General features: G+C 36.8%; 1 protein-coding gene across 4 annotated transcripts in view; it reads left to right on the top strand.

Moving 5' to 3' along the window:
* tpk1 (thiamin pyrophosphokinase 1) overlaps positions 1 to 27,935 on the top strand; it is a 73,126-nt gene that overhangs the window by 11,290 nt on the left and 33,901 nt on the right. For 3 of the 4 annotated variants that reach the window (XM_081601310.1, XM_081601311.1, XM_008396156.3), the window contains exons 3-6: positions 3,011 to 3,085; positions 12,969 to 13,038; positions 22,144 to 22,216; positions 24,225 to 24,320. In XM_081601310.1, the coding sequence (XP_081457436.1) occupies positions 3,011 to 3,085; positions 12,969 to 13,038; positions 22,144 to 22,216; positions 24,225 to 24,320 (314 nt within the window). Of the gene's footprint in view, positions 1 to 3,010; positions 3,086 to 12,968; positions 13,039 to 21,644; positions 22,217 to 24,224; positions 24,321 to 27,935 lie in introns of those variants that run through there. The other variant, XM_008396155.3, reaches the window with a different exon arrangement.

Below are 27,935 nucleotides of genomic sequence, written 5' to 3'. Positions count from 1 at the left end.
GTTTTCGGCAGTTTTCTGCATGTCTCTCTCTACATTCGGTTCAAGATGTAATGTGTTGATATAGAAGAAGAAATATTAATACTTTTGACTTGAATAGTCATAAATGAAGCATCAGCCATAACTATAGATCAGCTGAAAAATAACTTTAAAACATCCGAATCAAGATCATCCCAACACTGAATCATTTCTCTTGTCAAAAACCAGAAAACAAACCATGTAACTTAAATTTTTAATGCTCATTAAAGTAAAACAACAAACAAACAAAAATAGCCCAACCTTCAATGCTACTCAGTCGTTGTTAAACTGCTACTGGCAAACGCAGCTGTTAACTAGCAGCTCAGAAACATTTGGTAAATTGCACAACTTTCACTGAGACCTGTCGAATTAATCAAATTTACCCACATCCTGACGTGTGATAATGGCGGTGGCAATTTCCGCTCTTGATCGCATTGCTTCAGTTTTAACTTTCTGAATCAAACAGCTTCAGCTCTGCTTGGAGAAAAGGTTGTCATCCCATGTATTGTTCCATCCCTAAAGTATAAAACGGACTATTATTTAATCTTAATCACAAATGGCAATTCCTTGAGTAGATGCTTTCTTATTTGTTGAATTTCTGTGTGCATGTGTGTGTGCGGCTTTGTTTTCTGAGTTATTTATGCCGTTTGGCACTTTTAGAAGAATCTCAAGGTGACATTTCTTTGAAGACATAGTCTTAAAGGCCACACATTTCCTCCTGTGGGCGCTAGTGTATGTATGGGAGGCGAATGCTTATGTGACAAAGGGTTATCTGAAAAGTCACGGTTGGTTGAGTTTGTCTTTTGTTCTCTGTACACTGGGAGCCAATTAGGACACAAGATTGACAAATGTGCTCCTCCTTCTTATCCTTCTTACCTATCCCTCCCTGTGTCCTCCTTTCTCTTCCTTTACCTGTTTATTCTACTTTTCATTCTCTTTCTTTTACCATTCCTGTGAGGTGTTGACTTTTGTATTTAAAGTGACCTTCCAGTGATGTAAACTTTATAAGAATATTAAACTCACCTTTGCAACAATGTCAAAACGGGATGTATTTTCAACTATTCTCTGTGAGGATTAGATAAATTCTTTACATTTGAATGTACGAAACCAAAAAGAGAGTTTCATTGTTTTCTTGAATCATTTTTCTTTTAGAATTTTATAAAATCTGAAATATATCTGATATGTGTCTTCTCTTTCTTTGCTATTTTTGTCAAGCTTCGGCACCATTGGCATGAAAAGTTTCTTTGCAAACATTCTAGCATCATTGTACACTAATGAGTGTTGACTTTGCATAAAGTTCAGATAAGAATTTCACACACTTTCATCACTGGCATGTGTGTTAGTTCTGGAAGAAATGTGGAAAGCCTGTTTATTTTATTCATTGGATTGGATGATTGAAGAATTGAGGCACGTAGGCAATTAAAACTTTGCTTCATTTACAAACAGGAGGCTCAGTAATGCATGGAAAAATCATACAGAGTCAAAAGAGCATGGCACTTCCTCATTTTGTTGGTCACCAGAATGGTCACCCACTGCTGTGGGATGCCATACCCAAACAGAGTTCATTGCTAGTCAGTCATCATTGTCCTAATCACTACATGGATGTGGCTAATGCTTTAAACAAACTTTAAAGAGCACTGGTGCCTTTTTACAAATTTGTGTTACCACCATTTTGTTCATTTGGCTTTGTTCTAGATAGTTCCTGGGCTGTTCATTAACAACACACCCAATGTTAGCAGTTTGGGTCACATGGTTGAAACTTATACGCTGCTCAGTGTCCAATAACACATTGGACTTGGACATTGGACACTTTACCAGTGTTCCAAACACAATGGAACACTGGTAAAGATGTGTTTGCATAGTTGTATTCAAAATGTGAAATCTTCTGTCCCGTAAAAATGTCAAAGTTATATATTCCAAACCTTGGTAAGAGGATAGCCTGACTGCATATTGAAAGCCTCATTTTAGCAAGACTTTCTTGCCAAACTTCTGATCAGACCTGTAGATCCAATTTTGAGGAAGTAACATGTGGCCTGTATTTGAATGTGGCATTTGCCATTGGTTTTGAAGTTGACTTTAAAAATGAATAAGAAATCACTCTTAAGTGCAGACAAGTGGAGAAGATAACTGAATAAGGAATGAAAAGTTTAAAGGCAAGGTGAAAAAGGTTATGCTTTGATATATGGTCCATTAAGGCTTTTCCATGCAGCTCTTCCTTTACTTTGTCAATAAATGCAGACTTTTTGCCCCTCCTGCAGATAGGTTACAATTCTAAAGTACTAGTCAGGGGATCTGCATTAGCAGTAGAGCAGAGGGGAAGCTAAAAGCAGATTGATGAGGGCTTGAGGGAATAAATAAATTCCTGCGCTTTGAGACGGAGACTTTGACAAAGAAACAAGGTGGAACACTGATAAGAGAGAGAAAGATGCAGATGACAAGTCCTGTTTTACAATTTTCAAAGTGCTTTTTCTGGTCACGTAGCCACAGCTGGTGCATGACCAAGGTCAGGGTATTCAGATGAGACTGGATTAAATGTGTTCAAGCAGATGTGCACACAGATTCGCCTTCGTTTTTGACAAATGATAAGGACTTTGGTGTTAATTGCAACCGTGGTCAAGGAGAATGAAAGTACTGTAGTTACTACAAGTTATTGCTTAAACTGGATACTCAATGGGCAATTTAGGTTAACTTTGGATAACCTAAATTAGATCTAATTGAAAACATTTTGAACTCTGCTGAAAATAAAGCTGACTTTGAGATGTTTCTTGTAGATTTATTTTTTTTATTTCATTATCTTCTAAAAGTTGATTTGTACCTCGTTATGCAATGTCTATTTCTGGTTCCCTTGTCTGCTCAAATAATTTCCAGTTAGCATTCAAAACTTATCTTAAAACTAAAAATAAGGATATAACAATGTTTTTTTGTTCCATTCTCTTCAATGAGCTCCCATCTCATAAGTGTACCTCTGATTATTTTCCCTGTTTTTCTACCTCAGGCAAACAGAGGATTTGTCTGATCATTCTGAACCAGCCCATTGATAAGGAGCACCTACACACCCTCTGGGGTAAAGGTATGTAGCTCAAACGTCACAAACACAGATCGGACAAGACTTTTTTTCACAAATTTGTATTAGTTAGATCGGTTTGAAGAGACAATGTATTCCTTAAAATTTTTTGTGAAACTACGCTTTCTCTCTCTCCCTCTCTCACCTATAGTGAAAGTGCTTTGTATCGACTTTCAGACTGCCGGCGCTGTGGATTTTAAAAGTTGCACAGCGGAAGAACAAAGTTGACTTTAGGTTAAGCTGAAGACAGATTTGCTCGTTATCCTTAGCTGCTTTAAAATCCATAATTTTTTAAACACCTGTTGGACAAGCTGAGTGTAAAACCGCAGACATGTGATGTGTCTAACTGCTCCATCTCAATGCGGCCCAATCACAACCATATGGTGCTAGTTATATCTGCAAATTGCTAAGAAAATGCCTCAGATGAATGGTAATTATACGGAATTTAACGACTGAGCTGATTGAGGATGCAGCGTGCTACAGAACTGTTAGCCAGATTACAAACAGTGAAAGGTTAACTTAATGATTCCTTTCCCCTTGTAAATATGTTTGCGTTTAAAAATAAATTAAAAGTAAAAAACAAATTCAATTTGGAAATGTCTTACTTTGACATGTTTGTTGTCTTTCTGAACCTGAGGTTTTCTAAAAAATAAAACAAACAAAAAAAATTTACTCCACACAAATAAATAGCTCAAGATCATATTTGGCTCCAAACTTGAATAAGGAATGCAAGTTATTTTATTGTCTGTTATTACTTCATGACATTTGGTGACTTTTTGTAGAACAGTTGTTATTCAGAGTTGCATTTTTATTTTCCTGGTTTGTTAGAAGATAATAAATGTCTGTTTGACCTTTAAATTTTAGTGATTTCTTCAATAATAGTATATAATCTATGTCTGTCAATAAGTTGTTGATAACTTATTGATATCAGACATAAGTGTGTTATGACTTATGTCATCACACCTGTGATGGTGTAGGATACTTACACCATCACAGGTGTAAGTAACCTACACCTGTGATGTTTGGTCTCTTTGCCATTTTGTACTTTCAAGGTTTTGTTTTGTTAGCTTCTATAATTTTTCTGTCAATTTGTAGCCTCTCCGGGGGAAGTTTTTCCTAAACGCTCTGACAGCCGGTGATCTGAAGTCATTCTCTATAATCCTGTCATTTTCTGCTGTAACAAAAGGAGTTTCTGTCACAGATGATGACATTCATAAGCAGGAGGTTTCTCTTAATTGTTTTGGTTTCACCAGGAGTAATGCTGTACAATATGCTGCCATGTCCAATCTTGCAATAGGAAATGATTGGCAAATAAACTCATAATCAGCATCCTAATGATAAATTACTTTAAGATAGTTTAGTATTTCATAGAGTGAAATGTTTTCTTCCAGGTTAATATAAAGGAGTTATTTTACAGGTATGGGATAGAAGCAAAGGGGACGAAACAGCAATACATGGCTACAAAAATGAGGGAAAAACTATATTTAAGACAGGGGCTTTACAATCACATTAGGCATACTGTAATTGGTGCAGTATGAAGTGACTGAATGGCTTCACTTTTGCAATCACTGAATACTTGTTAAGCCCAAGGGCATTTTGGTGACTCTGCTACAGAACATGCATAAGAACCCTGCTGACATCAAGTTTGCTGGGTGTATTTGAATCTCACTACTTTTTTTTTTGTGGCAACCACATAGTATAATTAGCTTCCACGTGCACTCTGAAACCATTAATTGGGAACAGAGAAGTTATAAGACTTTATAAAAACAATGAATAAGTGTATATTTGTTTTGAGCAAAGGAACATCCAAATCTCCTTGCCTGTATTGTATTAAGGATACAAAATATTAAATGCCATTTTAACCTATGTTCTGCAAATTAATTTTTGTTTTAATCTACTAATTACATCTAAAAATGCACCAAACAGAAAATGTATGCAAATTAAAATGAGACTGACAGTTTTTTAATTTTTTTTTATTCATTGCAAAAGGAGCAATACACAGAGAAGTGACCTGAATCAGGTTATTTGGATGTCAAGGCCATGGAACATCAATTAAGCAATCCATTATAATTTATGAAAATGGAACCAACAAAGATTTATTTGGCAAGGTGTTTCATAAACAAACTTAACTTTGAAGACAAAGTTTGATTAAAGCCAATAGAAACCACTTCTGATTGAATTTTAATGAACATGTCTTTGATATTCTTATCGTCTGAGCGAAAACCTGAGCGGCACCTAAGCCCTCTCCATCTCAGCCGTGCAATGTCACACTTTCTTCGACATTGGCTTGACATGAGACAACCTTTGCAGAACATTTCGTAGCATTCGACAAAGAAAATCACATCATCCTGTTTCATGCTAAATGTTTTCTGCTCTTTGAGATAAAGATTGTTTTGAATTTCTGTAAGTCGGTTAAGGAAGACATTTAACAATTCTTAAATGGGGGAAATCAAACATTCCAGCACAGATCAATCAAGGACTGAAAGAAAACTTTGATAAAAATTAAAAACTATCAAGACAGTAAGTGTCCCCCCACCCCCCAAATATTTAATCTAACTTAACTATTTGGTCTAATTGGGAGGTATGAACCTTCTGATAAATTGTTATAAACCTGCACAATATTCCTCTTAGATCTTTCTTCTAATGGCAATTATGTCAGAGATTGGGAATTCTTCAGTTCTCCTTTTGACTTTATCCTCTTAAAGTGACACATTGTGGTTTTTGAAGTGTCTTAATCATTATTATCCTGCTGTTAAAATTTAATTAACTCTTAAAAGGTTCAACCACAAACCCGAAGCATGATCTACTCAATAGTTTTCATCTTAAAGAAGGTCTGTTTGTTTCTCAGTAATGCTCCTTGTTTTTCAAAGTTTTATTTCACTGTAATACGCCAGAAAAAACAATTGTGCTTACAATTTTTCGTATCCTTCTTTTGATTTGTTGACATTCAGTGTTGAATTTCAAAGTCTACAGTATGTAGGTTATGGCCCAAACAAACTATGTCTGGCTAGATGTAAGAAGTTTTCCAAGAGCCAAAATTCGTCATTATTTTCTTCCTTTGACATTTCACAAGAAAATAATTAATTAATCTTACTGAAATTTTTAAACCAAGCAATAGATGTACTTTGTCAGCATGATATAGCTTGATGCTGTCACAGAGCAGTTTGCCCCCTCCTGGTGTGTTTGACTTTAGAGAGAAAGCTTCACAGACACTTTTGGGGGTTTCTGAAGTCACAAGCAATTCTGTATTCTGGATCTCAAAACATGGAAGGCTTTCTTAATTAAATTTGCTGTAGGCGGCCATGCGCATGGGACTTGTGTAAGAAGTTTTGACGGGTTGATGGCTACGTGTGATGGACAGATCCCAGATCTCTTCATGTTGGATTGTAAACACGCTTGTAGCAAGTATATCTTTCCCTGCTTATGTATTTTTAATGGAGTTTATGTGATAAGCAGATGTCACGCTGCACACGAGCGTGTCTTATGGCGCGTCACTCTCCTGATGGTTGTTCACCTGGAGGCATCATAGCCATCTTGAAATACGCAGTTCTACCACAAATAAACACGGCTGATTCTCAGGTCTTCTGATCTGCGGCCCCTCGGGCCCCGACTCTTTACCTGTGGGAGAGGTGAAGCAGCAGGGAGCACCGGAGTGATACAGGCTGCCAACGATGATCAAAGGGAAACTCAAGAGTGTGATGTTGTTAAGTCGGATCAAGCGGCTTATCTCAATCACGCACCCCCTCTCTCGTCTAGACCATCAGTCATCCACTCATTCACTTGCTCACTAAATCACTCCCCCATTTACCTACTCTAAGAAGCTTCATCGACTCATTGCGCAACACCGCAAACAAGGAGTTCAATAACGCAATCAGCGCTGGTGGTTATTGCAGCGAAGCAAACAAAAATGTGCCTGCGTTGATTACAAGTGCCTCGGTTTATCATTTATTGATACTAATAACCTTGTTGAAGTCTGAGAACGGCACCGCACCTGCAAGCCGTGCCAGTCAGCCGAAGTGATAAGTTGCTGGGAACAAAAAGCAGATGTTCTTCCTGCACAACACGCTTGAAAACATGCCGAACAGCATTAATAAATGTATCGGGAGTTTGAAAAGAAAATCTTTGCAAGGATTGACAGCAAACCGCAGCTAAAGCTCTAATTCCAGCAAGGCTGCCGCAGCAAGAATGAGTTGGTGGAATTGGGTCATCTCGAGTAAGAAGGACCGAAAGAATCCTGCTGGCTTTGCAAAGCAACAGAGTGGAGCTAGAAAGAAAGAAAATGAAATATTTGTGCAGGAGATCAATCAAGTGTGGGGAACAGTGTAGAAATCATGTTGGATCTGGGAGGCAAGGTGACAGACGGAGGGGCAGAGAGGTGAGCCGAAAGATGAAGGGAGGACATCACACATGATGCTAAGGACCGGGATCTTTTTTGTGACTGTTTGCCCTCTCATGCTCTGTGCTTAAGCCCCCACTTGACAGGTTTTAATCTTCCCCCCGAACCTCATCAATACAGGCCTGCTCCACAGTCACCATGTTGTTGTGTACACTTACCTTTTCTGCAACTCAACAGCGGCATAAATGAAAGCACTTAAAGGGCTCAGCGGAGTGTGAGGAAGTGTATTATCTATCATTCAGCTGTGAGTGACAGGAGTAGCTGGTTCTTAAACCTGCTGGGAAGGGATTACAATGGGTAGTTTACTTACAAGGTCATTGCTCTTGACTGGAGCTGCATTTCCAGCACAGCTCCGTATCATTTTGTCGTCAGGAGTTTTATGATTAAAAGAATTATAATTGCAAAGTATTTTTTTTATTGTTGCTAAAGAGTTTTTACCTCCAACTGCCCTTTGATGTCAAACAGGAAGGTGCCAACAGATCTCTAAAACCCTTTATGCTGCAAAGTCGAGCCGCTGAGGAACGTTCTAGCATATAACACTTGTAGATGTCAGTCATGTGGTAGCAGTGCTTAGCTGGGTTGTTTGTGTCAAAAGGAAATCCACATAGACACTCGGATGTAAGGTGGCATTAAAACAAATTTCTCCTACATTTCCCCAACTGTTTTAATCTCCCTTCTAATGGCTATTATCCTCTGTTTTGAATTTCTGTCGTGCATGCTTAATTCAAATGTGTGAAACAGAAATGGAAGAACTATGCCAAAACAACCAACGGGATTTTTATTTTTATTTTTTTCCAGTGAGGGAATGACAGTAATTGCATTTTACCACCTGTGGATGGAGTGCAGATGGAGGGTTGATGTTTCTCCAGTTCAGATTACCCACTTTAGCCGTTTAGTGTAATAAAGACAAACAGGACATTAAGATATCTGGAAAGACAAAAGCTCCCACAAGTCTTGTGGAAAGTTTAAAGGAACATTAAGCAGATGCTTTATGAATATTTGTCTGGCTTAACAGTGTGTTTAGAACAGCTGTGTCAAACTAGAAGACTACTAGTTCTTCCAACAGTTCTTCAACCACACCACACTTCTTTTTCTCATAGTATAACATTACTAAATTGAAAGGTATCTTAAACAGAACATACTGGTGTAAACCTTCCTCCTCCATATGTCCAAACACACTGATTAAACGAATTCCGAATCGAACTTGAGCTGGGAGAAGATTCCCAATACATTTATGTCCTAGTGTAAAAATACCATAAATACTATTGCATCATAGTTATTTAATGATCTAATTGCTTTTATAGAAAAAAAGAGCAATACGTATTTCTACTGCTTGGACAATAACAGAGAATACAGATTATTACAGTCATATTTTGATCTGCATTTATAGACTTATGTAAAGAAATATAGAACATCAGCAAAATGTAGTCATCGCACAGACTATACCATAAATATGCCCTTAATTTTAGGCCAAAAGATTGTTTAAACCCACCAAATGTATTCAAAGACAGAGGTTGAAAACTCAAAAGGATAAAAGACTGCCTTTGCTGCTATAAACTTAAAGTCAGGCTGTCTTTATTGCTCTTTTACAGCCCGAATGAACTGCAGGGAGGTCTTGACATGTCAGGGAAAATATGGTTTATTTTTAACACGTCTCGTATATCTCTGTGCTTCCTCTGATATAATCAATACAGCCCTTACAGATACCACAAATAGTCAACTTTAAGGTTTCTTTCCACAGTAGCAAGAAGGGTTTTGAGTGGACAGTCATTTCTGGATTTTTTCATGAATTTTACGCTGACCACACCCGACTTTTCAAGCCTAACTTTTCAAAAAAAAAAAAAAAAAAGGCACAGTGTTGCCTTTTCCCTCTCCATCGATCTGTAGCTAAACCACAACAACAGAGAAAAGAAGATTCACTTTTATCAAACTAAAATTAAAAGTAGTTTATTAAAAGTGAATATTTTATCAAATTTGCCACAATGTCTGATAAGTAAAGAGTTGCCTTCTTTTTTTGCCCCTTTTCTGTCTCGCATCAGCTCAGAGACTCCAGCAGCATGACACACAGAAAGTTCTCAAACAAAACTCCCTGCAAACCAATTTGTAATGATGAGATTTTTCTGCTAAACCTGCTTTTTGTAATGTGCAGGTTGTAACTCTGATGTCAGATGAAGAAGGAACCTGCGAAAAGCTGCTGGGAAAACTCCTGAATTCAACACTTGTTAGAACATTGAAATTCTCCATTCAAGTTTTTTTTTTTTTTTAGAGCTGTAGAGTTTTGCGAACTGTAATTATTTCTTTAGGGTCAGGGTCTCAGAATATGTTGGGTTTGGATTTTATCTTTAAGCATATACTCATTATATTGCCACAAACATGCTTGTCTTCTAGGACCTTGAACAGTTTTCAAGCTGTTGGATGTTTGTGTGTGTTTGCGTGTCCATGTGCACAAACTTATAAACAACTTACGAGTGATGGCTTTATGTTTTGTCGTCAGGCTTCGAGGAAAAGTTGCCCGTTTTTTTGAGAAGTCATCATTTGAATTCTGTTCAGCCTTTTCTCTCTGTAAGAGATAATGACTTATTTACATACATTCCAATCATTGCTTGACACAAAACGTAGACGCCGAGTCGTGATTGGGAATAACACACTTTTAACAGCTTTTTCCTGTTTGTCACAGTCAGCTTGACTTCTCACTCCTCTACCCATTCCCCACAAGAATGAATAATCCTTCTCCTCACTAAATCTAGTATCCTAAACCAAAAATATATCCTGAATCTATATTGGGAATATTGAGTTATGTAATTTTGGTGTGAAGAGAAACATGAATTTCCTAACATATTTTAAAGAGAAATTATGCCTTCAGTGTGATATCATTTGCGTGGAATGTGTGAAGTTTAGCAGTAACTCTGAGATCTTGTCTGTTTTGAGAGCACTTGCTGCTAATTGAATTACTTATATTTATAATTTATTTAAATTTGGAAACAAAATATGTTCTTCTTGAAGTGTGATTTTTTTCATTCCTGTCGCCAGGAAGCGTCTTCCCCTGTGTTGTTTTGATAATTAAATACACCAGCTTGAGATGACTTAATTAACACCTCAAATTACATCCAGTCAATGTAGGTTTTCTAAAAGTAAAGTTAAAAATAAATAAAAAAAATTATAATCAAACGTATCTGAACATGTATATATGTAGATGGCAGAGTTATATCAGGGCTTTGGGATGGACCCAACTGGCAAAAGTGGAACAAACGTACAAGCGTTGCCCGTCTCTTTGGTGCATTCATGACTTAATTTTGAACAAGGTGCAAGCGGAGAACACCATCTGATTCTTTGAAGTTTCCCCGAGTGTGCGCAACAGCAGCCCCGAACAGAAAGGGGGCCTTAAAAAATAGGCTTTCTACTCAATTTGAGAAGAACAGAAGCCACGAAAGAGCATGCATTTGCAAATAGTTTGCATCTAATTTAGTTAATCATGAATAACATTTCAGAAGTTGAAAATAACTGCCAGCTTGGACTGCTTTTAATCATTTTGCAGCAATTGCACTTTAGCTAATTTAAACCTTATTTGAACCCAATGCATTTACTGAATATAATGGAATTAAGTTTATTTATTCAGCTAAAAAGTCTTCAATGCCGATGTTGGTTTTAAAGGAGTAGCATTTAAATTGCGCATTGTTATGCCATTTGTTTATTAAATTGATTTATTCAAAAGCCACAAGTAGAGTTTGGGAAGAAACCTTTTATAGGAATGAAAAGCAAACAGTCGTGAATTAGGTGCGAGACGAGAATGTCGATTCTAAAGTTCAATACATAAAATACGTCTAAAAATTATTCGTTTTAATTATTGATGACTTTATTCCATGAAAAGCTAATCTCTGTTGCAATACATTCAGTTTAATTCGCTTTATTTATATAGTTCACAACAAATGTCATAACTTCATAAAAAAGTTATTTAAATTTGATCAGACATGCATTCCAATTAATCGTAGTTGTCATTACGTCTAGTTTATTATTCAAAGTTGTACAATGTCTTTCCTTTATGCATCAGAAAACAGAGGAAGGCAAACTTATGTTCACAAAAAACCCTTTGATCCTTAATATCTTATTTTGCTGCATAATACTATTTAGATCCAGTTTACCTGTTAAACATTTGGTCTGATATTTTGATTACGTAATTTATACCAGTTAAGTCGCATTGCAAGCTAAAGTGGCTGTGCAGGTAGCAAACAAACAAAAGAAAATATATAATATTCATAATTATTTCATTTTTAAGGTTGATACAAAGACAGCAGTAAACACTGATGCAGCTCTTTAAATCAAACCTGCAGCGCCTGTATTACTGGGTTTTTTTTGTGTGTTTTTTTCAAAATAGCTGTATCTTTTCATCACTGTCCAATCAATTGTTTATGTGGTTTTGGAAGCTTGTTTTTTTTTTTATTATATAATTTTTAACATTTAATATGCTCAGGAGTCTGACTCAATTTTTTTATGTTATTGTTCTTTTGGAATTTGTCTGAGCATTGCACAGTCTGACCGCAAGATGAACTTTCTTTTTGTGGCAAACGGTCTTCTTTTTTTCCCCCCCTCTTTCAATCTTCCTTGGTGTGGAATTTTGGACTCTATAAAGTGTGGGAAGATCCTTGTGACCCTTCTCATATTAACAGGCAACATAAATTGCTTCTTTAAGATGATCGCTGGTGTTCTCTCTACTGACTCAACGTAAAGCTGAATGTGCTACACCAGAAATCTGTTAGAAGTTGTGTTTCTATTTTCTTCAGATAGGCATGGCAACCCCCAATGGTAATCTGTTAATCGAGTACATTTAAATAACAGCAGCCGGTTAATTTGTTAACATGCAATATCTAGCTGCTGTTTTTGTCATTTTAATTATAGTTCATGCTAATGCAAATATTTAATCACACATTCTTTCTTTTACTCCCTTCAAGCTTTTGTAGTTGTATTCTGTCTGGATATTTAGGGTTGGGATGATGCCAGTATTTTATCTCAAAGTACTTAATGGTGTGTATAAATTAAATTTTCTTCACTTTATGCAACCCTACTCTTTCCTTTTAAATGAGGCTTCTATTGAGGTCCAAAGGTTATTGATCATCAAAGGATGAGGGCTTCGCATGGTTGGGTTTTGGGATGAAGAACTTTGTGTGCTCAGTGTTCTCTCCAAATGCATGCATGGATTTTCTGCAGGTCCTCTGGCATCCTGACACAGTCCAGATCAAACATGTTGATCCGGACTGTGCACTCAGTGCACATTTTAACTACTTGAATCCACATATCTTGAGGGGCACACTCACTCAAAGGCCACCTGAGGTGAAAACCAATTTCAAAGACAAAGAGTACCACTATTAGCTTTGAAGCGACTAACAATGAGAGGCGTTTTGTATTTTAACAATAATTACAATGAGGTTTACAGCAATTTCTCATTGAGTCACACAAGTTGACAGACTGTACTGTTGTTTGTCTTTCTTTTCCCATCAGCTCTCTTGAGGGCATGTGCTGATGGAGGTGCCAATCAACTTTACAACATCACCGCTGGAGATCGTGACAAGTGAGTTAGCCTTAGTTTCGCATTTGAATAAGTTAATTAGTGTTTTGACTCGCATGCCTAACTTGGTGCATAATCGTGCGTTTTGGAAAACTGCCAGGAAGCGGAGAAGCTTTTCTCTCTGCATGTCTGAAAACATGAACAGCGGCAGCTTCCAAACCACATTGTGCATCTAAAACCGGTATCTGGCTGCATGTCTATGATTGTTTAATGGATTTCTGTGCTCCAGGTGAATAAATGTGCCCCGTTTGTACGTGAGTGCAGGGTGTGTTTCTGATGAAGTAGCACAGGTTGGCAATTTGCAGCAGCATTTATTTATTTATTTATTTATTTTTTTTTTACGGCTAATGGAGGGCTGCTGTCAGGACAGAGATGGATCTGGGGATCACTGGGTCCCTGAAGTGTCGAGACTTTCACATTAACACCCAGAGTGTGAGCATGGAGTGTGTGTGCTTTTCATCAGGGTGCGAATGGGATGTTAGATGTGTCTGTGTTTGTCTCTCTGTGTGCATGTCCTTGCAATTCTACAGCTGTAACAACCACTTGAAGCTGTTGACTTTGGAGGTAAGGACATGTTTGCCAAGTGTCATTATTTAGTACAATTATGTCCTTTTTAAAAAAAAAATTTTGCAAACAAATTTATGTAATCATTGAATCTGCAATGGAAATTTAAAGTTCTGAAATGTTCTTGATAAAATATTGTAAAATTTAAATATGTCTAGGCACATACTAAAATAATGATCAACCTTCTAATCATTTTTTATAGTATGTTCACCAATATATATAAGTAGTTAAAATTACAAAAGTATACAAGTTAACCATGTTGTCAGTACTTGTGGATTTTAACAAGAAATGTTGAAGGCTAAAAGTTTAACATGATAAATGGAGAAATATAGTTATTGGAACTTTATTTGAAATCACAATTTTTCTTCAGCAATTCAACACATAAGCAGTGCCATCAGACAATTGCTTTCTAGAATAATTGTGTTCTAACCACGGAAAGTATAATTGCGTATTATAAAACTGAGAAATGGCTTTTTCAGTTGGGGATCAGGGCCAGTTGTTTTGAATGACAATTATATTTGAGCAATTTGTGGTAGAAAATGACTCTTGTTAAGACAATAGCAATGGCTTTATTATTAGTTGGCAGTCAAAGCTCAACCAACATTTTTCAGTCTAAGTCATTTTCACTTTTAGTCTACAACCAGATTTGGGGATTTTGGTTTATGTGAATAACAATTAACATGTTTTTATTTCAAAGTATTTTCATTTTTGATAAACCAATCCCTGTCAAATAGACAATTCCGTCATGATTCAGGATCCTGACAATTAGAATGCAAACCCTTGACATTGTGAATGCCTTCGGCGGAAAAATTTCTGGTGATGGAAAATTTGCCTCTAAATTTGTACAGTTTGAAATAAATTTTCAACTATATTCTTAGACATAAAATCACCAATACATGTAATATTTAGGGTCTTGTATTTAGGGATTGAAGAAAAAAAGCCACGTTTCCTAGAGAAGGTCGGCACTTGCTTGGGGCGAACTTACAACATCCACTCAAAACACTGGAAAAAAGGATTCAGCTGAGATTTGAACCAGAGTTTTTGATGCTGTGAAGCGATAGTGGAAATCACCACAGCGGTGCGCACTTTTTACCTCTCAATCAAGAGGCCCAATTTAAGATCATTAGAGGTGCAATTATGTGAAGTTACTGGTCAGAAATCACTTTGTGCCTTGTGCTAATCTTAAAGAGAGGTCCACTTTAATTACCTGAAGCACCATTGTAATATTTTTCTGGGTATTTTGCTAGGAAATGCTTCTTTTGATGCATAATTTAAGCACGTATATATCTGTATGTACTTTAAGCATGCTAAACAAAAAGGGTCACAGCATTTAGAGAGCATTTAGTTCAACATTTTTACCTTCATCTGAAATATTTGCAGAAATATAGCTGTAGAGCTTTACACATCAATTTTAACTCTCTTTAAGTCCCAACTTTATAAAGAAAAAGTCTGTGTGCTATAAGTTATTTCCATATGAGGAGAAAGTTATTTTTTTTACAACCAAATAACTTAAATTTACTGCATTACATGCTTTCAAAAAAAAGTAAATGATGGAAAGCCTTATGGGGGAAAATAATAATGGCCTTAATTAGTGAAGTGTGGATAAGAGTGCATTTGACCCCATGGTTGCCTGTTTGTGGATATTCAAGTAGGAACAAAAAAAAAAAAAGAGGATAATAAAAATTCTTGCTCAGTTTCCACAGAGCGTTCTGCTGTCACCAGAACAGAGTGGGTGGACGGCATCCCGCTGTTAAAAGAAAGGTGCCACGTAATTTTCTGTCAAAACAACATTAATGGTAGACATTAGGGATGTAGAGTGGAGGGTGTGCTGTAGGCTAAGGCTTTCTGCTTTCACGATGAGTCAAGTGACAATGATTCCACTTCACATTGTGGTGGTGTTAAATAAATATGGCATATTTTTGAACCAGATAAAGACTGCACCCCGCTTATTATTTAAGAAGTCTGGCTCAGTGCATATATATATATATATATATATATGTATAAAGGATAGAACATACTCACACTATGCATTTGAGATTATGGATTAGTGGTTTTCCTGTTGACACTTTTGCCTTCTTCAATCTCGAGTTGTTTTTTTTGTTTCTTTTTTACTTTATTTAGGTGCTGCACAATTTTGTTCTTGAGTATTTACTCAGCCAAGATATTTTTCATTTTTTTCATGTCTACTTAAAGACGTGCTTCTTTTCTAAATAACTTATTTCTTTAAGTTGTGAGTTCCCTCAAAGTGCAATCTTCTCTTTTGAAAAGCAAACTGTGGAAAAATGTTCAGCACTTTAATCTAGTATTGCAAATCTATCTGCCTTTTAAAATGGAAATATAATTGTAACTTTAGTGTAATTGGTATGCGGTGACAGAATTGAAAAAATGTGCATGGCAATCTATGCCATGCACATTTTTTTTTAAAGAAATCTCTTCGATCATTTTTACTTTTTTAGCAAAACGACTGTGTGACAGCAATGCAAAGCTAACTGCATGTACTGAACCTGAGCTAAATTTGCTTTTATTGAAGCTCATAACTTTTTCATTAGAGCTGCATCCTCAAGCCCTCCTGTAAATGTCACCGAGTATTATCCCAGCTTCAAATGAAAATAGTATTTTGCCTAATTTGTGCATTTTATCTAATCTTCTGAGGATATAAGTCAAAAGACGGATGAGCATGGAGGAGATCTTTCCTGAATGTCAGAGGAGGTAATTGTGTGCAGGCAGAGTTTATAGCACTTCCAGCTGTGGGCGTGTGTGTGTGCGCAGTTTGACGGAGTTGCAAACATAAGCGAATATGATTGTGTCAGTATTTGACTAAGCGCGAGTCTGAGAGGAAGAGGCTTTCTGAGCACAGTTGTGTCAGCATATTATTGTGTATGTATCAGGGCTTGGAGCAGATAATGCTGTCACCCTTAGCAAATGAAGTCGTCAAGCCCAAGGCTTCTTATTTCATGAGAGTTAGAGCTGAAGAAAAATCTCAGAATGATTTGCTGTTGGTTTGTCTTTGCACCACATTTGCCATTCATGTGCTGAATGACAAATATACTTTATTTGTTTACCTATTAAGCAGGGACCTCTAAACATTGTGTGGTGCCGACTGAAGTTTGAAAGAACGCTGCTTGCTGGGTTGTAAAAGTGTTGTTTTAGATGGGCAATTATGAATTATGAAGTTGTATTGGAATTATTATACAAGGTCATCTTCCTTCAAGACGGTAACCCTTTGAAATAGGCAAGATCAGGTTTGTATTTGATACACATACTAATGCAATGTAACTTACAAGTTCCAAGAATAACATGTTATTGAACTGCATACATTTACAAAAGGGCTTAGTAAGTACCTTTCTAGAGCGATCATACCCATTAAGCGCCACAGACGTCAATTACAATTACCAACAGAAAGAAAAATCAATCTCTAATTCCACACTCATAGTTAAACTCCCTTGTGCATTGTTCAAACTCGCAACATGTGATCCGTCTGCACAAATTAGATATGGGATTTATGCGGCAAAACGTCTCCCGACTATTGTGAATAACTTAATAAAAATTGTAAGTTTGTCGGCATGTGTTCTGCTCCATAGACGGTGTTGTACAACTGTAGTTAATGCTTGTCACTGATCCATCAACTGGCTGCAGTTTTTCACATTCATCATTGTACGTTCTACCTTATTGGTTCAATTGGTCCCTTAGATGAGGCTTTATCTAAAAGTAAAATTAGTGTGACATTGTGCTTCCTACTGAAAACTGAAGTAACCTACTGTATACACTGTTGTGTCAAACTAGCATTAGTCTCTTGAACTAATCTATATCAATGTAGACGTTTTTGTGTTGTTTAAAGAGGATTGGGTTCCTATTTACAGTGAGTGTTTGTACGTCTTGTGCTATCCTTTCGTTTCATTTCCTGTTAAAATTACTAGTGTACAAAATCTAAAAACACAATTATAACTCTTCTTTTCCAAATTATGACTAATAGATGCACTTAGAGAACATGATATATGAGCTGCAGCTGTAAAGAGGGTAATATGTTGGCTGCGTGTGGTTATTGGATTCCAAAAAGCAAGCAAAACAAAGAGTGATGCCACACCTCCTCTTCTCTATTTGATTACCAAGGCAGTGTTGGAGGGAAAGGCTTATGATGGAGCTGCTGGGGCTAATTACAAAAAATACCCAACGAATTACGAGTTCTGCCAAGTGAATCGTCTCTGCCAAAGTCTAATCTAATAACATACCATGAACACACATGAATGCTAGCATCTATGTGAATGTTGAATTATTTATTCTTGGACTAAAAACAAACATAAGAACAATGAGTCCTGAAGGGGGACACCAGAAAGAGTTCTGTTTGTTTTAGTTTTATGAAGTGGAGTTGTGTGGGGTACTTGAGTGGTCAGTCGCTCAGCAGTTAAAGTAATCCTGGTGTTGAAAATAAGTGAAGAACTCTCCTGAGGGAGGCGAGTTAAAAGCTTCTCAGCACAGGGACAAACGAAAGATCAAAATTTCATGATCCAATTTCTTTCAGTTTCAGATTCTGTATTTGAATCCCAAAATAACAACTGTAAGACCGTGGGATTGAATAATTATCAAAGAAGACACAACATATTTATCGGAAGAGTAGAGAGGAGGATACATAGGGAAGCCCCAAAAAATTATAAATGGACTCGATGATGGAACAGAAAGCACTCTGTCTTTTTACTTGTAAACAATTTACATTATAGTCAAACAAAAACTGAGTCATGTACCTTTAATATCTGCCCAGAAGCTTCAATAAGCATATGAAGCTTATTGGTATAAAGTGAGGTTGCAGCTTTGTTGACCATCGCTATCATGTACAGAGCCAGAACAGGAGAGTTCATCTATATATCAAATAATATATTTGATATATAGATGGTTTTGAGGGATCAGATTCCCAGGTTGATTACCAACTGGGTACAACTCTGTTTGAATCTCTCTGTTCAGCTGATGTTTGAAAAAGGCTTCAATATAAGATACTTTTTTTTCTCACTGGCATGGATTCCTTTCACTCAGAATTGAGTGAAAGGAATTTGGAGGGGTTTTTTTTAAGCCACATGCTGTTCATTAGGAAAACTTCTGCTTCCTACTTCCTCTTTGCTCTCAAAACCTTAAAATCTTACCCTTTCTGTCATTGTGAAGTACATTTCCATCCATTTATAGCATCTCCAACAGACAAGAATAGGGCCATCCCTCTGGAGAAACCGAAAGATAGCTGTTTCCATTCTTCCATTTATGCCTCAACTCTCACTACCTGACTAAGATGTTAGGAACAGGCAGGTGTTTGGAAAAGCAATGTGATATTCTACCATATTAAAAAAAAAAACAAAAAAAAAACGTAAGACTAAAAAATGCTGTGCAGTAGTAGGGAAGGTACATTATCATTTCTAATTTGCCTTCATGCCTGCAATTCACAGCAATTCATCTGAGCCAGAGAGCTAAATTTGTCCAACTGCATTGGTTTAGGATTGTTTTGTGTATGAGCTGTAATTATGGTTTTCAAAGTGCTTCATCTACCACTTCATTGTCTTTTCTCTTGATTGGGGGAAAATGGAGTGATAGGAGAGATGCAATCAGAGGCATATTTTTTCCATTATTGAAAAGGACATCACGAATGAAGTGTTTTTCACATACTTAAAAAAAATGACAGACTATATTTAAATTATGTGGACATACGGTTTGAACCAGAGGTTTGCATATACTTCTCATTGGGATAAATACCTTTAATATTTTGGGCTTTTTTTTTTTTTTGACAGTACATTTGTATTTTGGTGGACTGATTTTACAAAGTACAACTTTATTTATTTAGCAAATACAAAAAGCATGGTGTGCAACTTTGAATTTATTGTGGATTTTCGGTAATCCATGCAGGGTCAAAGACATGTACAGACAAGTTCAAACATCCCCAATAATGTTTGGTTAAAAGTCTCTTCAGTCATATCTTGTTAGGAAACCCTGTTTTTTTTGCAGTTTCACTGATGTTCAGAGATATGAGAAAATTAGTTTTTAGACAAAAAATAGTTCAATCATTTGGAGAGCGTGGAATGAAAAAAAACAAAACCTTTGAAAGATGAAAAAGTTTTGTTTTAGAGAAAATTAGGGGAAAAAGTTAACAAGGAAGACGCAGGGGTAGAAATAGACAAATGCAGACTGATAGACAAATGGACACACACTCGCGTACATACACGGGCAAAGACAGACAAAGGTCACACTGCCATCCCCGCCACCGGCGCTCAGACAAACTGCTAGTAAAATGCTCTATTTCCCATCCAAATTAAACTGTCAGTTAATATTAATGTGAAAGTGAAGACTGTCAGCCAGCGCAAGATGCATACACACAAACACAAACGCAAACAGCTTTTACGCCCAAACACACGGACACAAATGCAGAATTTCGAATCTCGCCTGGTCAATTACTGGCAGCCGAATGTGGCATGCACGCAGGTCACAAAGAGGTCTGTGCGATACGAGTGTGTGTTGCGTTTCGTGTCTTGTGTGCTGGTGCACAGCTTTGATCAAACTCGGCGACACATCTCCTCCCATCAGTCACATGAAGGTTATTTCTGAATGAAGATGCAGTTGTGGCACTCTATTTAATAAAACAAGTCAGAAAAACTGCCTGTGTGCGTATCTACACATTTGCTGCTATTTTGCGCATATTATACAAGTGTGTGGGATCACATTCTCTTTAAACGAGCCTCCGTGAGAGAGAGAGAGAGAGAGAGAGAGAGAGAGAGAGAGAGAGATTTGCAGCTGGAATCATGTGTTGCTTAAATTTTGGTAGAGGTGTATTTTTAAGCATGATTTTTTTTTTTGAGTGGGTTTATTTTGTGCACGTGTGGCAGCTGATTACATGCAATTCTGGTTGTGTTTGTCTCGGCATATCTTGTTGGAGCAAATGGGAATGCAGAATAAGGGAGGTAGAGAATAATCCTCATGTATCTCTTTCTTCAACCGACCGGAACGTAGCTTTTGCGGCTTGCTGCGGAGCACTCACAAACAAACGCACACAAACAGAATACCCAGCCGACCGTAAAATCGTAATGTCAGACCTGTTAATGCCTTGAGATAGCAGCAACTGTAGCCCTGCATGCTCTTACCCCATAACCATAAATGCACACGCAAACATAATGCTCTGTTGTGAGGAGTATCCTACAATTTTGCCTCTTCTTACTAATAGAATAGATTACTTTGGTTTTTCCTTCTTTGGCACTTTAATAACGAGAAATAACTCTTAAAGAGTTACAGGTTGGTTGATTGCTTTCCACATATATGTAAATCATAAAACTATCTGACAATCTTTAGGACAGTTTTTATTTCAGTTAATTGCCGGTCCTAAAAAGCTTTGATATTTATTATCCACTTTAAACATTATTTGCCATTTAATCTCATAAACTGTGGAAACAGATAGTTTTAACGACTATCTTACCCAATTTTATTGTTGGATCTAAAAATATAAATAACTCATCTCTGGCTATGAGTAATTTTACTTTATTTTTAAATAACTTTTAACTTTTTTGTTGTGTTTATCAAACTTTTATTCATTAATTACTTCATACATTGTGACTGGGTTGATTTTCTTGCCCTTTGATTTATTGTTCTGTCCAGTCTCTGAGCTGGACAGAACAAATCCATCTTTACTGAGGAAACAGATTTTATTAGACGTAAATAAAATATGTGAAAGTGTGACTGGTAAGCCTTTAATTGTGGACACATTTCAATAATATGGTTGGAATTTAAATGTATGTGAATGAGAAATTAAATGCCCTGAATTTTTATTTATTTTTTAAAGACCTGTCCAGGGAATTTCTCTTTTTTTCCCATGTTTTGTCAAAACTCATAAGAAGTAACAAACCCAATCATTAGTCCACATATGTAGCTTTGAAAAACATACAGTAAACATTTTGCATTGCTTCCTATCCTTCATTCATTTGCTCACTGAAGTGTTTATAAACTAAAAACTCCAATATCATTTTCAAAAGAATACTTGTATGAATGGGGTAAAAAAAAAGAACTTCTAATAAAAACTCGTTTAACCTTGTTTTCCCCAGGTATGCCACACTATGCTTCTATGTGTGAGAGACAGACCACAATAGACACATGTCTATTTTTTACAGTGTTTGTGACTAATGAGCAAATTTACCCCCAAGCATGTAATTACTCTGCAGTGTTGATCTGTTTGAGTTTTTCAGGCCCTATGTACCTAATTATAGGAGCATAAACATAAACTTTTTTGCTTCTGGATGCTGCCATGTTTGCCTTGGTGTGCTTTTCCATCAATCTTTACATCTGCCGCAAGCCCTGTGAGCTTGACAGGGCCAGGCTCAGCGCCACAGAGAATCACCCTGTCAGTTTCCATGTCTCAGCGTCTTCCCCCGGCGGCGTCACTCTTCTCCCTCGCTGCACAGATCAAAGAACTGACACATGCCCCAATGTTGTCTCTCCCCTTCTCCCTTATATCTCTGACTTGCACTCTTTCTCAATCTTAACCCTCTACCTCTGTCACTCACCATCTCTTTCTGTCCTTACATCCAGCTTTCTTCCTGACTACATCAGTGGGGATTTTGATTCCATTACACCAGAGGTTAAAGCTTTCTATGCAGACAAGGTGAGTGGATCAAAACTTCAACACACAGTTGTACACATAGAAGCAATGAAACTTTAAGCAGTCACACAGCCGGACTGAGGATAAAGAATCCCCTAATATGCCGTCTGTTTCCTTTTAAATATAGTTTCTGAGGTCTGAAAAACATTCACATTACTACTTTTTATTAACTCGAAACACAATGCTGGCCACATATTTTGGCACGCATGGTAAAAATGTACTTTAAAATAAATGTATATTTCACTGCAGTAGCATATTATCATATTGTCTGAAATATTTTGAAAAAAAAAATGGAACTTTTAATTTGAGAACCTATTTTTTTTTAAATAAATGTTCTTAACATTTTACCAACCTTACAATGGTGCCACCAAATTTGTCTTTGTCCATATAAGTTTAAGTAGCTGAATCAAACGTACAGATTCCAACTGAAGATTTGCACAGACAAGTGATTTTACATTTCATTACTGACTCAGCAACCTGTCCTTTTAGCTACTTACACTAATTGTGTTGGGGTGTTATGATTTAGCAAAATGTCTTTCTTGTCCTAAATCGACCAAAACGAGAGAAAGAAATGCTGATATGATGGAGAGAATTTACTATAACCTTCTTCATTTTTAATTTAAGACCACTAACCTATAATTTCATGTGCTCACTTTTTTTGTGAGCTAATGTAAAAGTATTAAATAACTAACATTGTAATAATACAACTATGTCAATGTAGCGGCGTGAATTTGCTGTGTAGATACTTCACTTGGAAGGTCATTTTAATTAGTGTGAAAAGACCTAGAGCAGCCATCTTCATCTTTTGTGGCCAGTTTTTCTTTTCTTTTTTTTTTTTTTAATATGAATTAAACATAACAGGAACAAAAGATTTTCCGAGAGATCCGCTAGTTAGATTCTACATCTTAGTCTTCACTGCCTTCTTTTCCTATACTGTGGAGACAAAAAAGTATCCAAGGTTAAAAAAAGAAAATGCAAATCAATCTTTGAGGTGGTCTTCCCATTGTTTTTAGTCAGTGGAATGTCAAACTGCAGGCTCGATTCAATAAATTATTAATACAGGGGAAATCAGTCAAGCATATACGCTTGCCTCCGAGAAAAAGAAATACAAAGCCTGCGTGGTCTTTGTGCTGTGTCACTCTATGCATTACTGGTGCAGATCTAAAACTTAAATATGCATGCACATTCTCGTTTACACATGCTCACAACCTGCACACACACACACACGCACACACACACACCCAGATGACAGACTTTAGGATTTCTTCAGCTTTGTCACTCTTTTTCCCCTTGTCTGTCTCTATCACTAGTAGTAGACCGTTTTCAGAAATATCACACAGGTTGTGTAAAAAAAAAAAAGAAAAAAAAAGAGCAATGCCTTTTTTTTGAGAGAGAGAACAGACTGTTATGGTAATGCTTTTGAAGCAGAACAATTGAAAAGTTTGAGGCGTTCCTTCAGAGATTTGCCGCAAACGGTGAATAATTCTGCATAAATGGAAAAGAGAGAGAACAGAAAGGCAGCCACCAGGGAGGGGGAGACAATGAGAAAGCAGGGATGGAAAAATGATGGAAGGAGGAGGGGAGTGAAGGTTGGATGGATGTGATCAAACGGAGTGCGGCGAGCAAGTTTTGTGTGAACTCGATGTTGTATGTGTGTGCCAGTGATATGAGGAAGACGGCGCATTTTAGAAGCAAAGTGACTCTGTGGAGAGAAGAAGAGATGGAATGGGGGAAAAAGCCAGAGTATGGTTGTTTACCTAGATGTTGTAGTTTAAGGCCACTGACTGGAACCTCTACATTATTCAACAACACAACCCGCGGGAAGCTAGACAGCACTAAAACACTGATTTATACCTCTCTCCATGTCTGCTTCCCTTTCTGTTTTCTTTCCTTTGTTCTGCTTTTCCTTATCTCTCCCTTGGTTTTCCCTTTACTGTCTGTGTTGTGGTACAAATATCGAATCATGTTTTGTTGCTCTCGTGTGTGTTTTAATTTGTCATTGTGTCCATAGGGGTGTGAGCTCATAGAAACAGCTGACCAAGATCTAACCGACTACACCAAATGTCTTGCAAAAATGCTGGAAGAGATACAGAGACGAAAGCTGCAGGTAAACTACACGCTGCTCAATTTCAGGCATGCTTTTCATCCTGCTCCAGCTTCCAAATGACAACAGCTTTTTTTTTTTTAAAGAAATTTCTCGAATTTGTCTTATTTACACGTTATCTGACTGGATACCTTGATGTGAGGATTCCCATTACTTAGTTCTTGTTATAAAAAAATGTGTATATATATATATATATATATATATATATATATATATATATATATATATATAAAATTCTGGTGCATTCATACTGATCCATTACTTGGTTTTTAACACGGTGGAATGAGGACTTGCAAGCTTCTTTTTCCTGAACAAGCATGCTTTACTTTCATGCTGTACTGTACTGTGACTTGAGCTGGGTGTTTGTGGATCGTCTGATAAACTGTCTGCTGCCTCTAGTCGTAAAGAGAGGCATATTGTTTTCATCAAGCCATAAAATGTTTTCCTTTTCTTTTCTAGAAACAAAAGACACAGTGTGTCCTTTTTGCAATTTGTAAACTGTTCAACACATTTAGTTTTTTTCCCCTCAATGTCACTTCTTCAGATTTTTACAATAGTTGTAGACTGTTTCTGATAATTATGTAGAGAAAACCATTGGCTATTCTGTGGTCCATTTAAAACAGTGAAATAGCCTTTTAGGAAACTACATGTCAGATTCTAACTTTAGGGTTGCAAAATGCTGTAACACAAAACAAAAAGTGGTGGAAGCTACTTGATTTCTTATGTAACCAAGTGTTGTCAGCCAACCAAAAAGCACATTTTAGAATATTAATCCACATCATTAACACATCAGGACAACAACAAAACACTACTGGTTGTCTCACTTTAAAGACGTCTTAAGCATACAGCAAGACATTTACGCACCACATATAAATAAACACATAACTTCTTGTTTTTTATTACCATTATTTTGTGGCACTTTTAGCCACAGCATTAATGATAACAGACTGAAAAGAAATTGGAAGAGAGGAAAGGGGAAAGACACTCAACAACGTTTTTGAGGTTGGGATTTGGACCCGACGAATAGCACTCAGGACAAACAGCCTCTGCACATTCCCACTTGTTTCTCCCATTAATCTTTGAGATCAATTTAGATAAAACTTTCTCTGAGATTTTCTTTTTTTCTTGCTGTCCGCAAATTTAGAGGTTTACATTTCACAAATATTAATATGCCTTTAAACAAACCTGGAAAAAGTAGAAAATAATGTTGTGACTTTGAGAGATTAAACCAAATCCGAGTTCATTAAAGGCATGCCAGTGGATGTATATTTCAACCCACCTAAAGCGCACTGCTTCTTTGAGTCAAATAATGGGAAATTGATCAAGATATCAGAGCGAGAATTACAGACCTCTGTATGCCTGGTTTAACTTTGGATGCAAATTGGTCAAATGTTTTAAGTTGTCACATTCATTTGTTCATGTAATTATAAACACGGACATCATAGGAATGTCTCACCATCATATCATTTGGGAATGTGAAAGGTTTTCTTTCCCTTCCTGATGCAGATAATTGGTGGAAAATATCTGTATCAACCTCTGAGCAAAAGCAAAATATATTGAGAAGATCCTGGTTCAATCAGTGTCTCCACTGAGACAACTTCAGTACAAACATCGTCTTAAAGACCACTCAGGAATACAGAGACAAGAATTTTCCTTTTAGACGCATTTGTTGTAGTCTGTTTAAACCAAAACTGAATTGTCTAGCCTGTTACGATTGTTACTTTTCGAAGGAAAAGGGGGAAAATTGCATGCCTTAGAACCCGATCCCTGCTTAAAATACAAAGATGGCAATCTTATGTTTCGTGGAAGTTTTTTTGCAGTAAGTACTGGACCACTTCCCAAGATACAGTAGATGGGCCTCACAAGGAAATGGTAGTTTATACTCACTTTACCAGAAAAAGCACAAGTTAGGTGTTTGGCAAGACCGACATCAGTCTGATGAGAAACATTGTGGAGTTTCAATCTGAAATAACACCTTTCTCAGACAGCAGTCACGAAGTGCTTCATAGTAAACTTAGTAAAAAAAAAAAAAAAAACGAAATCAGTGAACAATGAAAACACAATGAAGCTGTGGAAGCTCAGGAAGCTGTGAGACTAAAATAGTTTTGTGTTTTCTTTTTTTTTAGTGTGTCTTACGTTGCTTTTTAAAGCAGAGTCCAGCAATCAGAAGTGGTGTGGGAGTTTATTCCACAATCTTGATCCAACAGCTTGAAAAGATCTCTTTCCTTTGTTCCCAAGACAAGTACGTGGAACCATGAGTGGGTTCTGCTCTGCCCGTGCTGCGCTCCCAGTGTCAAAACCAGTATGTTTTAGTTTAGAATAGCATAGTTCTATATACTCTTCTCATATCATTAATTTACGGTTTTAAGACTTATGAAGATTAATTGCAAAAACATAAAATTTTAAGATGTACAGACATTTAATGGTCGGGGAAGTTGACTATTTACCGCAGTTGCTTAACGCCATCGAAAATGTTCCTATGTTACATCGATGTCGTTATTGATCCAATACCACGAATCCTTGGTTAAAACAAGTAGGCTATGCTGTCCTTCTTTCTGTCTGAATGTTTAGTGCCCTGAAGTGAAGCTTTCAGTCCTCTATGTGCTAAAGAAAAGATGTTCAGGGGTCAGTAGCGTCGGACTGTGTTTTACCAATGGCATATTCCTGCTGGGATATGTGGGTGTATGGGTAATAAAAAAACGTGAGTCTTTCGGAAGAAAAAAATACCAAAGCTCACTCAACATTTCCTGTTGGTTTGAGAAATATCATTAAAATAACATTAGGTACACTTACACCTACATATAAAATCCAAAGGGGCTTTTGACTCTTCTAAAATACAATATTTGACATATTCTGGGGGTTTTTCCCCTTAGCAGCCTGATATCAGTAATACTGCTTCAAGCTGCAAGACAGCAGAGCCTCGTGTCCAGCTGGATGCTGCGTATTCACGCAGTGATCAGGCATAAGATGTCTTATGTCTTGTTTTTTTCCCCCACTTTTTTCTCCTCTCTGATTTATTACATATCCTTATTTTTTTCTCCCTTATCACAGTAAGCACCATGTTGAGTGTTACCCCAATCACTGCAGAGTGTCTCAATCACTTCACATTTCTAAGCTAATGAAAGACAAAGGGAAAGACACTTTGATGCATGCCAACATTCACTTCTTATACACACATGTAACCACAATGTGTGCTTTTACATTGTTTCTGCTAGATTTGTCCTTCTCTGGTGTGTGTGTGTTTTTTTTTATTTTTTAGGTGGTATTCTTAGTTTTACCAATATTTAATCAGTTTTTACCCTATTGCTGAGTTTTTTTTTTAGTCTGACTGTTTGCAAAAGATAGGAACTTGACAAAATGCTTCTCTTTTTTTATCATTTGCTGCTGAGAGTTCTTTTTTCGTCAGAAAGATTTTTCCTTCTTACCCTTTATTACTCATACTTGAACTCCGGCTCTCTTTAGTACCCAAAATAGGACTATAACAGCTAAACTTCTCTAAGAATTTAAGAGAATGCATTGTCACATTCCCTTTCTGTTCACCTTTGCGAATTTCAATCCACTTAGCCCTTTTAAGAGAATGAAATATTTCTGTGAAATAATAGGATTTTAAAATCCCCC

The sequence above is a fragment of the Poecilia reticulata genome, chromosome 20 (assembly GCF_904066995.2).
Source record: "Poecilia reticulata chromosome 20, P_reticulata-male-v2, whole genome shotgun sequence".
Taxonomy (NCBI): Eukaryota; Metazoa; Chordata; class Actinopteri; order Cyprinodontiformes; family Poeciliidae; genus Poecilia; species Poecilia reticulata.
The sequence above is the reverse complement of the archived record's forward strand: the minus strand, read 5'-3'. Positions and strand labels throughout refer to the sequence as shown.